A 13,872-nucleotide genomic window follows, 5' to 3' on the forward strand; every position below is an offset into this window, starting at 1 on the left:
AAAACCTTCATGTGCACTCCTCAAGTACTCTGCTACCTGAGTAGCTGCTTATTTTGTGTAGTGCACCCCTGACCCATCAAGGGGAGTTCTACAAATCCTGACAAGATAATGCAGGTCTACAATTCTGCAGCCAAGACCATCACAGAGTCGACCAAGACTTGGTTGAGACCTTCCACTTGGCTGCAAACCAAAGGGTCCTGATCAACTCTGGAAACAATACTGCAAAGTGCGACCTCTGCTTGTACCCCACACACGAGGCCAGCAGTCTTCACTACCTCTGCCAGTCACTGGAATGAGCTGAGGATGGCTTCAGACCCCAAGCGAAAGGCGTCGTTGGTGCCAATATGAGGCACAACTTGCAGATGACTGCACCCTGCATGCTCAATAGCCACAGGCAAGGCCGCCTCAACATCTCAGACAGATGTATTGGGTGCACATTGGCTTTCTTTCCAGCCCTGAATGCTGTGCTCCTAAGGGGCCCCATAACGCGCCTAGTATTGGAGCTCCTGATAACTAGTAATCCCCCCCACCCCGTGTGCCTGCTTGGACCCTACTGAAGAAGCAGAGGAATGGCCACCCGTCCACTCACAGGATGAATGGACGAGGTGAGGTGACCAGTCTCCACATTGGTGGTGTGGGTTTTTGTAGAGAACTGGGTGCCACTGTTCAGTATCCAGTCTGGAGCCTTTTGAACACCTCCCTAGAGCTGACATTTTGTTATACCAGTGATGTGGAGCTGCAATGTAAAGAGAAGTCGTCAACACACAGCAATCAACAAACTACACAGCTCACCATGGATATGATGACACTGACACCAATTACAAAATATTAAATATTGGTGATGCATGAATGCTTTTTAATTGGATATATCAAGAGTATAAGATGGTAAAAAACTGCATTGATACTGGAGTAAATATTGCCTTAATTGGAGAATTTGGCAGTTCATCATCCTTTTGAAGAGTTTGCACATTCCATTCAACAGAGAGATCATGGTGTAGTTGTTCAAAAAATGAGGAACCTTTGCTGACCTCAAGGCTGCAATAATGCAACTCTTTAGCCATTAGGAGGAAAATACCCCATCTCACCATACCAAATTAGAAGACTGAGAACGTGCAGTTAATTCCCATGGCTGAGATGTTTTCATTTCTACTGATGTGTTGGAAAATAATGTAATGCACAATGCAGCTTCCATGGACTGTAGCACCACAACCCCTTTGGAATCCTGTATCCTATTCCAGACTCATCTCCACTCTCCCATGAGGGTATATATGTAATATTAGTAATTTACACCAATTTAAAATGTTGCTTTGACTTTGACTACATTGAGTCTCACCAATACATAGAATAAAGGAAACATATTTCTGGTTACCTGTATTCGTATTCACCAAAGCAACTCTGAAATTTACACTAATTTAAATTATTGTGGTGACATTGTTTACGTTGGGCCTCACCAGTATATTGAATGAAGGAAACATGTTGGATTAAAAACTGAGGTACCATCATAATTTGCACACAATACAAACTACAGGCACATGGAAGGAATAAAATTGTTATTGTAGTTATGGAGTAATTAGCAATTAAAGTTATGATATTTCAAGTCATCAAGAGACAGCTATTTTTATGTTTTTTAAGTCAGAAATTGTTCATTCTCCAAACAGAAACATGACACAATGCTTTTTCAGACAGAATCAAACATGTTCATGTTTTAATTGGTGTTAGTTAATAAAACTGTAATAACAACTATATAGAAATGTAAAATTTTACTCATACAAAATTTAATTCCTTCCTGTCTTTGTATAAAATTATTCACTGTTATTCTATGTAATTTTCTATGTGATTTGGGAAGATGTATGTAAAAACTTTAATTGTTAAATATGCAAAATTCAATGTGTAACAATAATAGCAATTGTTTAAAATCATATAAGTAGAGGCGATTTTTACGCTGCCAGAGGTTAGTCCTACATCAGTCTTAAGTCTGCCTTGGACCGAATTTTTGTATTAACAGCATGTAGTCAGACTTTGTATGTTCGTCGTCGAACATCTACCATACAAAATAAAATTCTTTGTGTAAAAGAAGTACTGAAACTTATTTACTTCATTATACAATTCCCACGTGGCAATGCAGTAACATCAAGTTGAACCTAGGGCAGCACCAAGAAAAAGCACTCTGGATTACACAGGATATTTTTTTTTTTTTTTTTTTTTTGGTGGAGGATATCTTCAATAAGATGTGGCATATTGACCATTGTTTTTCTTGTGTTAAGCAGTGATACACATTCCAAACTTCAGCACAAAAACATTTTCGCCACATTATATTACAACTGAATGAAACACATAGTAAGACAAGAGCCCCAGGGTGCTTCTGAAAAATTCTTCTACTGCTGATAGATAATCAATGGAAAGTCTTGTGTCTGCTAGGATAAAATTTAATAAACAGAGTTGATGGGCATGTATTTATGCACTGAAGTTTTAACTCTGTGAGAATCCATTATACTTCCATGTCTCATCTTTGAGAAAATTGCTTGTACTTCTGAGATATCCATGACAACTGGTAGTGACCATACATATTGGATGCTGAATCCCCAATCTGGCTTGTTCTAGTTTGAACAGACGCTTTCTATGCAGACTATATGTCACTGGTTTTGAGGCACTTCACAATCATTCTTGTCATGTGTCATAATTAAGCACAGTCTATAAGTGAGACAGAACTATATCGAATAATTTTGTGGAATATCTATTCATGAATAAATCTTCAAAAAGGTAACAACTTGCTCAGTAAGACAAAATCTTAATATGCTCTAATGTCAAAATGGTGATGTACACAGGCAAAACAATACACCACAGTAATACACACAGCATATGATTTATTATTTTAAAACAAAATTACCTTGGAAATTATGTTGACATCATCTTTAGTAAAATTGCAGCAGCCAAAGCATAAAATTCCCTAAAATAAGTCATGATCAGCCCTAACTGGTGAGGAGAGGAGGAAAGTGAGAGAAAGAGAGAGAGAGAGAGAGAGAGAGAGAGAGAGAGAGAGAGTGTGTGTGTGTGTGTGTGTGTGTGTGTGTGTGTGTGTGTGTGTGTGTGTGTGTGTGTGTTGGGGGGCGTTCTGTTTGTAGTTCACTCAAACATTACACAGCCCGAAATTCTGTGACTGACCCCATCATAAGTTTACAGGATTCAGACACAATGGCGAGGAATAAGGCAAGGTATTCATCTCTGACACAAGAGCCAGTGATAATTTTATCATTGGTAAGAAAACCCAAAACTATTTTACAGAGCTGAATGTAAATGTGGCAAAGTTCGGCCCATACTAGTGAAGATGAAGTGTGAACTCTCGCTAAGCTGTTCCTGACATTTCTTTTTTCCTTTCTTATTAAAAATCAATCCCACACTTAGTAAGGTTTTCTGTGGAAGAATGACATTTGAACCATTGAAGTGCCCATCTCCATGCTTTGATGGCTCCAGCAATCAGTTCTAGCCACCACACCACAAGTTTCTGATGACACTTCCCAAAGAAGCGGGAGACTGTCACTTGTAGTGTGTGAGATTTATTCTCACTTTTTCTTACTTAATATCATCAATTCCCTTCAACTGATTAAATTCAAACACTATCTTGGTGCCAAAAATTGACCAATCAGCTTTTCTGAGAGACAGCCACTGACGCAGTGATAATTGTGACTGTGTTAAATGAGGGAGTGACGGTTGGGATAAAATTTGTGACCACTAGGGTATCTTTGCTGAAATGAATTTTAACTCCAGTATTGGGTGGGCAATGATAAAGTTGTGTAATTAATTTTTCTATTGTTTGACCTCTTTAGACTTATTTGTATCATTCCATTTCTTTGTGGTATATTAGTTCAATTTATCTATACCACAAGAATTGCTCAAATGAAATATTTCAACCTAAACCAACTTTATTGTTGGTTTATCATTATTTCTTTACCTTTAGCTTTAGCTTGTTTTGCCTCTTGTTTAGCTGAAACTAGTTCTTGTCGTCAATTACAAGGAATGACTGTTTCTGTCGGTTTTATCAAATTGAGACTCTATGAGTACTTCCATCACATTTTTGCACTTTGAAATCCTTTCCCTATGGTGAGTTGTGAAATTATGCTCAAACGCTAGCAATGTAGTCAGCCATTCAGTTGATAAATATGTGGAACCATTAGAAATCACAGTAATTCATTCTTCATTTGAGATTTCTTTGCAGGAGACAAACAATTTACTCTTTTACCACCCACTGAACTGTCAACCTTCTCGCATTTGAAGGCAAGGCCAGGTACTGTGCACCACATCTTCACTGAGACATGACGAAGCATTGAAATCAATATTAAGGGCATAGTTCTCATCGCTCCTACTTTTGCAATTATTACTGATTAATTGGTGCCTAGTTTTACACATAACCTCAAGTAAAATATTTGTAATCTGATTTGGACTTTCTGCTAAGAAACTTACATTAAGGGCAGTTTCTCCCATGTACACAATTGTTTGAGGAGACGGAAGTATCCTTGGCTAAGCCCCTCAGTATTCAACGAAGGATGAGTCAACATGAGTGTAGTGAATGAAATGATCTTCATTAGAACTGGAGCAGATTCATTTCAAACCTTCACTGAGGTATCTGTTCTTACTTTCAATAAATTGAATTTTTATAGTCAAATAAGCTACATTTGCTTACAAAATACATTACTTGATGATTGCCCTCAGCTTAAGTCGGACAGAAAAGCACCCAGTATATTACAATAACTAGTAAGCTCTTAGGGAGTAATACGCACTTCAAAAAAAAAAAAGTGTCACGAAATTTTAACCCAAAAGAACTAATGTTGTATAGGTCAACAGCGCACCATTTATAAACTATGGAAACTTGCTGCCATGCACTTTGATTGACTGCGGGATTGCCCTGTTGCCGATGGTCTGGAGAATGCATAACTGTGAATGCTTTGCCTGCCAGAGATCACAACGTATCCAAGGCATCCCACACACTCGATGGTACTGTGCCAGCTTTCCACTCTGGGGGCCTTGGGGCAAATCCACCAAGGTCCCGACACATCCATTGCAGTTTCATGATAAGACGTTCTGGGAACAAACCCATCAACAGCTGTTAGTTCATGTACAGAAAGCCTTTTACAAATTGTGTCAGCACTGAAAAGAGCCTTTTTTGTAGCTAGGACACTGTTTACTAAAGCAGGTGCTCAAACTGGCGACCCTCTGAAGTGACACAAGCTTGGTAATGTCAAACGGTGTTTTGCCAAACTCTTTCAAAGATTCCTGGCATTGTCCTGATGTGATTAGTGGCATGCTGAATGTGATACATTAATTCCTCTTCATTTGTAGGTGTTTCACGTCCAGGTGGGTGAAATAGAACCTTGAAGAATGCCCATAGGAAAAAGTCTGGTGGCGTGAGATCTGGTCGCCACGGCCATGTCCTACAAGCACCTCTGCCACTGAACTGGCCGTCAAAGAGTTCATTTAAATATATGAGCACAGCTCAACTGTTATGTGCGGATGCCCCATCATCCTGCAACCACATGCGTAGTCAGATGTCCAGGAGAACGTCTTCCAGCAGGCTGGGTAGAGTTTCTTACTAAAAATCAAGGCAATTGGCCCCAGTAAGTTGAGGAGATAGACGGACTGGCCAAATCAGATGGTCGCCCACAACGACTACCTAAATGTTAAATGAAAATCGTTCCTGGTTTCCCTGGACGCATGTGACATGATTTCCCCTTGCCCAGTAATGAATGTTTTGAGTGTTGTAAAGGCCATCTTGACGGAAGGTGCACTCTTCGGTAAACAACACAATGGCGAGGAAGTCAGGACCTCGTGCAACACTTAACAGAAACCACCGGAAAAACCCTAGCCTGTGGTCATAGTCCGCCACAGGATTTAGGTCTTTGACAGGGTGGAAACTAAATGGATGCTGGCCGTAGTTACTCAGAACCTCTCAGACTAACTGATGAGTGACCCCCAAGTTGTGTCCAACCACTCGAGGACTTGTCGTAGGTGCTTCCTTGAAGTGCTTGAGAACAGTCTCTTCAAATGCAGCACCCTATCATGTTCGAGGTCTTCCAGCATCATCACGATATCCCACTAATGAGCATGTTTCACTAAGTTGCTGGTTAATTGCTGTAAACGTCTGGGGGTGTGGGTGGTGTCTTGCTGCATACCGTTCCTCACACAACTGTCGAGCTTCATGCGCATTAGCACTGGCTAGTCCATTGACAAAACTCATATCTCGTTGTTCCTCAAATCAATACTGTGCTGCCATGCTTACTGCATGACTAAATCACAGGTGATGTTTGTGTGCTCTGAAGCAAAGCTTATGTGTGAATACCTCTGATGTGAGGTGGAGACAAACAACAAGACCAATTCGACGTGTGTGTATCACATGGTGGCACTGACGGGGTGAGGGATGTTTGTATGTGTGAACCGACAACCATAGCACTGCCTGTCAACCGATGAACAGCAACAGGGCAATCCCACAGCCAATTGGAGCACGTGGTGATAAGTTTCCATAGTTTAAAAAGGGCGCGTTGTCGACCTACACAACATTAGTAATTTTGGATCCTATTGGCATCAGCTATCTAGGATTAAAATTTTGTGACACAATTTTTCTCCATCCTGCTGAAATTGTCAAGAAACTGCTTACTAGAAAATGGACTTATTTTGCGAGTCATGATCATGGCAAAGAAGTAAAAACAAGAGATGAGGGATCATCATATGGACAATCTTCTGGGAGAGTATGCCAAACAGTGAGAATAGCTGCATAGTTACTTTTACATGGCACTGTGAAATATATGCTGAAGAAACGAAGGTATTTTAGTGAACTACTAAATGACGTACATTAAACTCAAGATATCCCAGAGATGAGAAGATTAACCTGAAATGTGTGTGCAGAATCATTTGGAAAACCGGGTTAATATTTTAAGAAGATTATATGCTAAAAAAATCAAATTTTTCCGATGTAATATCAATATCAATGCTCGTCCTCCTCCTCCTCCTCCTCCTCCTCCTCCTCCACCACGACCACCACCACCACCGATTAAACTTACCACCAATGTCTGAGGTGTATTAGTTCTTCTCATGACAACCGATTGCTTCTTATTTCCATACTGATTATCATTGATTTTTGCCTCTTGACAATTTGTGTCCAAGTCAACAATGCCATTATCTTCATCACTTGAGTCTTCACTATCACTAATAACATCGAAACTTCTTTCAGTTGCCAGAAAATTATTCTTTGTAGTTGTAACTGTGTTGCTACATTCTGGTTTATTTCTTTTGGGCATTACACAATTAGTTCTTTCTTCTTCTAAACGTGGCTGATTTCCAGTACTGTTAGTATCACATTTTTCATCTATAGCATTATTAGAATCAAGTCCATGAACTGTATCTGCAGGTAAGGGTGAAAATGCAAAATTCCTCTTTTGAGTTTTTTTTCTGAATTCCTCACAACTACTTTCTTGCAATGATCGTCCAGGGGGCTTTTCTAAGGAGGAACAGCTGTCTAAAATAGCTGCATTGTCATTTCCCTTCCACTGAAAATCTTGTGGTTCTCCTGATTAACAGACAGAAAAAAAAAAAAAAAGATTAAAACTGAAGTGATTATAATGAAGTGGTCAACTTAAGGCATGAATGTAAAACAGTCAAAAAGAAATAAAATAATTAATTATTGGAATTATCATATCATTTACAATGTGATATAAATATGTATGTACAAGAATTATATATAAAAGCAAAGATGAGGTGACTTACCGAACGAAAGCGCTGGCAGGTCGATAGACACACAAACAAACACAAACATACACACAAAATTCAAGCTTTCGCAACAAACTGTTGCCTCATCAGGAAAGAGGGAAGGAGAGGGGAAGACGAAAGGAAGTGGGTTTTAAGGGAGAGGGTAAGGAGTCATTCCAATCCCGGGAGCGGAAAGACTTACCTTAGGGGGAAAAAAGGACAGGTATACACTCGCACACACGCACATATCCAACCACACATACAGACACAAGCAGACATATTTAAAGACCATTTTCTTTAAATATGTCTGCTTGTGTATGTATGTGTGGATGGATATGTGCGTGTGTGCGAATGTATACCTGTCCTTTTTTCCCCCTAAGGTATGTCTTTCCGCTCCCGGGATTAGAATGACTCCTTACCCTCTCCCATAAAACCCACTTCCTTTCGTCTTCCCCTCTCCTTCCCACTTTCCTGATGAGGCCACAGTTTGTTGCGAAAGCTTGAATTTTGTGTGTATGTTTGTGTTTGTTTGTGTGTCTATCGACCTGCCAGCGCTTTCGTTTGGTAAGTCACCTCATCTTTGTTTTTATATATAATTTTTCCCACGTGGAATGTTTCCTTCTATTATATTGATATGTACAAGAATTAAACGATAAACAAGCAAATCTGTGAAACTAAAACTCTTAACTGGTAACTAAGTCAGTTAAATGAGTTTAAAATGAACTAAGACAAAATCTGGCAGAAAAAGAAAGCAAGCTTTCTCAGAATCTACATAAAGATAACCACTAACCATAAATGTAGGGTACTGAATAGACAACATGCACATAGAACAAGACTGGAAATTTTGTTGTGTTTTTGGACAATGTTCTTCTTAGCTTTCAATGTTCTCGTTCTAAGCTGATGAAAAACATAGACCCATTGACTCAAACATGCACAGCTACATTGACCCAATTGATTACATAGCCCTAGGGCAGCAGCCCAATGGTGTGAGTAGTTCTGTTGGATGGAGAGGGTGAGAGGAGCAGTGAGGGTGAAAGGCAGTGGGAGGAAAAGGCAACAATGGAAAGAGATAGGTATGCAGAAACAGAAGACCCACCCATGAGCAGACGCCACAGGTTGTGCAATATCCAAGAAGTCAAGCCTGTTGCACTCAGTAACATGTTCTGCAACTGGATAGTCAATTTTGCTCTTTGTTGTAGTTTTAGATTGGTTATTACTCAAGTGTCAAGTTTACATAAAAATCTGTACCAAAGTCACAGCTGAGTTGGTATACAATATGACTGCTTTCACAGATGACCCTGTCTCTGATAGGGTAGGATATGACTGTTGGGGTGGGATATTCTACAGCTACACTCTGTGGACCACTGTGAAGAGCACTGTACTATATAAGCTTTTTCCTATTCCATTCCCACATGGAGCACAGGAAGAATGATTGTTCACAAGCCTCTGTGTGTGCTGCAATAAATTTAATCTTGTCATCACAAAACCTATGGAAGCAATCTGTAGGAGTTTGCAGTATATTTGAAAGAGTCAAAATTGATAGCAATTCTTGAAACTTTGTTAGGAGACTTTCTCAGGACTCTGAGGCTGCCAGTTCACTTCTTTCAAAATCCATGACTCTCTTCTGTGGATTAAACAAACCTGTGACCATTCATTAAACAAGCCTGTGACCATTCAAGCTGCCCTTCTCTGTATGCATTCAATATCCCCTACTAGTCCTAATTGGCAAGGGTCCCACACAAGCAATATTCTAAGATGGGTCACACGATTGATTTTTAATCTGTTTCCTTTGTAAACTAATTGCATTTCCCTAATATTCTACCAAAAAACTGAAGTTAGCTACCTGCTTTACCTACGATCGACCTTACGTTTTTTTCCCTTTCATGTCCTACCAAGTGTTACACTCGGGTATTTGTGTGAGTTTACAAATTTCAACTATGATTCACTGATATTATGTTCATCTGACACCATGTTAATTTTTTATTTTTTATTTTGTTAAGTGCACAATTTTACATTTCCGACCATTTGAAGAAAGTTGTCAATCTTTGCACCACTCTGAATATTTTTGCAGTTTCCTTCAAACTGTATTTCATTGTAGATAACTGCATCATTGAAAAAAGTTGAGGTTACTATTAATATTGTTTGCAAGGTCATAAATATGCAACATGGACAGCAAGAGACCCAACACACTTCCCCGGGGTACATCCAAAGTTACTTCAGTTCTATATTTGTCAATAGTTCTCTATCCAAGATAACATGCTGCATCCTTCTTACTAAGAAATCTTCAATCCAGTCACATATTTTGCCCGATACACCATACTTGGGTTCAGAATATGTTGTAAGTTTCTGCTACAAATCAATGTTCAGGATACTGGACAGTAATTTTGTGGATCACTTCTGCTAACCTTCTTATAGACAAGTGTAACCTATGCTTTCTTCCAGCTACTGGGTATGGTTTTTTGTCTGAGAGAACTACTATAGGTTGTAGTAACAGAGGGACTAACTCAGATGAAAATTGGGCAGAATCTGACAGGTACTCCATTGAGCCCTGGAGCTTTGTTCAAATTTAATGATTTCAGCTGTTTCTCAACGTCACTGAAACTAATACTATTTCACTCATCTCTTCAGTGGTATAAAAATTTAACTGGTGCAATACTCCTGTGTTTGCTTATGTAAAGGAACATTTGAAATCAGAGTTAAGAATTTTTGCTTTTGCATTACTACTCTCAATTTCAGTTCTCGTCTAGCCCGCGAGTGGCTGGATGCTAACTTTCGTGCTACTAAAAGCCCTTACCTATGAGTGTTGCTCACTTAACTGCCAAACACATTTCATTTAGCATCTCTATCTGCAGCCCTATGGTTTCTTTTACACACATTATCCAGTAGTCTGTTTCGTTAGAAGATTCTTTACAGTGATTGTATACCATAGAGGATCTCTCACATCATGAACTGTTACACTGGGTATTTAACTTTCCAGTGTATAGTCAACTATTCTTTTAAACTTGAGCCATAATTCCTCTACATGTCCCTGTACTGTGCTGAAAGTTTCCAGTTCGTCACTGAGATATGACACTAGTGCCTCTCCATAGACTGAACATATAGGAAAAGATAGATTGCTATGTATCGTAAAAATGACATGTTAAGTTGCAGACAGGCATGATTAAAAGATATGTAACTTGAAGGGGCATCATTGTTGTCTGCTGCAGTGGGACGTTAAGCAGAATCAGCGGCAATGATATTCATCATTTTACGGCACTATTAAACGAAGGTACACGCTGAGCTAAAAATGTGGTTAAGTTGTTTTAGTCCAGAGTAACAATGAGAGCATTCCACAGCAACTGGTTCAGTTGACTGGTTCAAGGATTAGGGCCATATGTGGATATGCAACAGGAGATATACTTGTAGACTAGGTTTGCAATGGAGTGACTGTGAAGGTTCTGCCAGCATACCATAGGTGCGCATTGCCTGTCACTCCAGGTATGACATCAACATGTGGTCATGGTCTATTGGAGGGGATGGCTGCTAACAGAATAAAGTACTGTTGATGGTTTGTAGTCTCAATGACAGAGGTTCTCACAGAGCCATCAGAGAGATGGAGATTATTGTCCAGTACGGTGGCACGCCAAGTTAAAGAGGACCATGTGAACGGAAGAGGAGAGAGAGTCTGGATGCTGTGGAAGAATGAGGATATAGTGTCTTGGCCCAGATACAGATCAGATCATAATGACATCATCAACAAACACAAACATGGCAAGGGCATAGGATCTTTGGGTGGCTAGTAAGGCTTCCTTTAATGACCCATAAACAGACTGGTATGTTTTAGACTGCGGTTTCCTTAAATTACATTGACTGACCACATTAAGCGTGCTGTCAAAGGGTGGTACATGCTTCAGTGGCAGCTTCTCAACTACCAAAAGTACTGCATGTCAAAGCATGTCAACAATGATCTGAGCATTTTACAAGTAACATAGTATCAAATGTTACTGAGTGGCAGATTTTGATTTCACAGGTATGTGATTTTGAACAAAGGGCCTTTACACTGAAGTGACAAAAGTAATGGGATAGCAATATGCACAAATACAGATGGCAGTAGTGTTGTGTACAAAAGACATAAAAGGACAGTGCACTGGTGAAGCTGCCACTTGAACTCAGATGATTTATGTCAAAAGGTGTCCAATGAGATCAGGGCTACAGGAGATGAATTAACAGACTTTAGATGTGGAGTGGTAGTTGGAGCTAGACACACGGGATACTCCATTTTGGTAATAATTACATAATTCAATTTTCTGAGATCCACAGTGTCGAGACTGTGCTGAGAATACAGAATTTCAGGCATTACCTCTCACCGAGCACAATGCACTGGCCAACTGCCTTCACTTAACAATTGAGAGCAGTGATGTTTGCACAGAGCTGTCAGTGCCAACAGACAAGCGACACTGTGAGAAATTACCACAGAGATGAATGTGGGATGTACGATAAACATACACATTAGGACGGTGTACCAAATTTGGCATTAATGAGCTCTCACATCAGATGACCAACACGAGTGGCTTGGCTAACATCACAAAATGGAGCATGTGAAGACACTGGTTGGACCCTAAATGACTGGAAAACTGTGGCATAATCAGACGATGCCCAATTTCAGTTGGTACAAACTGATGGCAGGATTTGAGTGTGGTGCAGACCCCATGAAATCGTGGACCTGAGTCATCAACGAGGCACTGTGCAAGCTGGTAGTGGCTCCATAATGATGTGGGCTGTGTTTACATGGAACGTACTGGGGCCTCCAGCCCAACTGAATCGATCATTGGCTGGAAACGGTTATGTTCGGCTACTTGGAGAACATTTGCAGCCATTAATGGGCTTCATGTTCCCAAACAACAATGAAATTTTTATGGATGGCAATTCACCATCTCAACGGGCCACAATCATTCTGTACAATTCGAGTAAACAATCTGGCCACACAGAGTACCCAACACGAATCCCATTGAACATTTATGGGACATAATGGAGAGGTCAGTTCGTGCACAAAACCCAGCACCGGCCACATTTTCACAATTATGGATGGCTATAGCAGCAGCATACTTCAACATTTCTACAGGGGACTTCCAATGACTTCTCGAGTCCGTGACACATTGAGCTACTGCATTACGCAAGGAAAAAGGAGGTCTGACACAACATTAGAAGGTCTCCTAAGTCTTTTGTCACCTCAGTGTATTTTGGTTATTGTGCTGTTTCTGTGACCCTAATCTTCCATCCTACAACTCTTTATTTACACAATCCCTTCAACAACAAGTTTCATAAACAAGGCATGTAGTAATATGTACCCAACCATTTTCTCTTTTCTAGTTATAAAGTTCTTTACTTGTCATATTTCTTGCTGACTTAGTCCGTTATTCAATCAGTCTCCTGATTTTCAATAAACTCCCTTGGAACACCAAAATTTACAGGCTATAATAATTTTTTTCTGATTTTCCATCATACATGCTGTGCTCCAAACATACTTTCATTAATCTTTGTCTGATCTCTGCATATGGGGAAGCATTTAAATAGTGTTCCATTTCTATCTTATGGGACCAAATTGCTTAGGTTGTCAGTCCCTATGGTGTTCCATAATTCTACATAATTTCATCAGCAATATTTATCCACAATTTTGTATGCCTGTCTAACAATCATCCTGAAACATTAAGGAACAAGAATTGAAAGAATTACCATCCTTTCTCATAATTGATCTTTGGACAGCTGAGTAAAGGACTCTGAAGTGACTGTGGGGCAATGAATGAGACAACTCAATTATTGAAACACTGACAAGTAAAGACTCATACATACAACAAAATATCATGTAAAACTATAACAATGAATATAATCATTTTTTGAAAATATATTGTAGTCTTTTCTTCTCATCCCGGCCAGTAAGTCTCCCCTGACCTGGGGTTCTGGCTGATTTTTCTGAACTCTGTCTCTTTTCCTAATCCTCACCAGTTCTTTTTCCTTCAGCCCTCTGCCTAAAGCTGGCCTATGTAATACCTTTCTTACGTGTGTTCCCCTGCCGCCGCTCAGTGACAAGATTTTTTATCCATCCATTTATATTATGTATAATTATAAGTATCAGTACATGACACAACCATACTATAATGC

The 13,872-nt window shown here is 39.7% G+C and overlaps 1 protein-coding gene across 1 annotated transcript in view; it reads right to left on the reverse strand.

Annotated features, from left to right (window-relative positions):
• Window positions 1-13,872, reverse strand: part of LOC126427301 (uncharacterized) — a 235,530-nt gene that overhangs the window by 58,551 nt on the left and 163,107 nt on the right. The window contains exon 8 of the mRNA XM_050089606.1: window positions 7,050-7,555. Coding sequence (XP_049945563.1) covers window positions 7,050-7,555 — 506 coding nt within the window. The remainder of the gene's footprint in view (window positions 1-7,049; window positions 7,556-13,872) is intronic.

Source organism: Schistocerca serialis, chromosome 11, assembly GCF_023864345.2.
Source record: "Schistocerca serialis cubense isolate TAMUIC-IGC-003099 chromosome 11, iqSchSeri2.2, whole genome shotgun sequence".
Classification (NCBI taxonomy): domain Eukaryota; kingdom Metazoa; phylum Arthropoda; class Insecta; order Orthoptera; family Acrididae; genus Schistocerca; species Schistocerca serialis.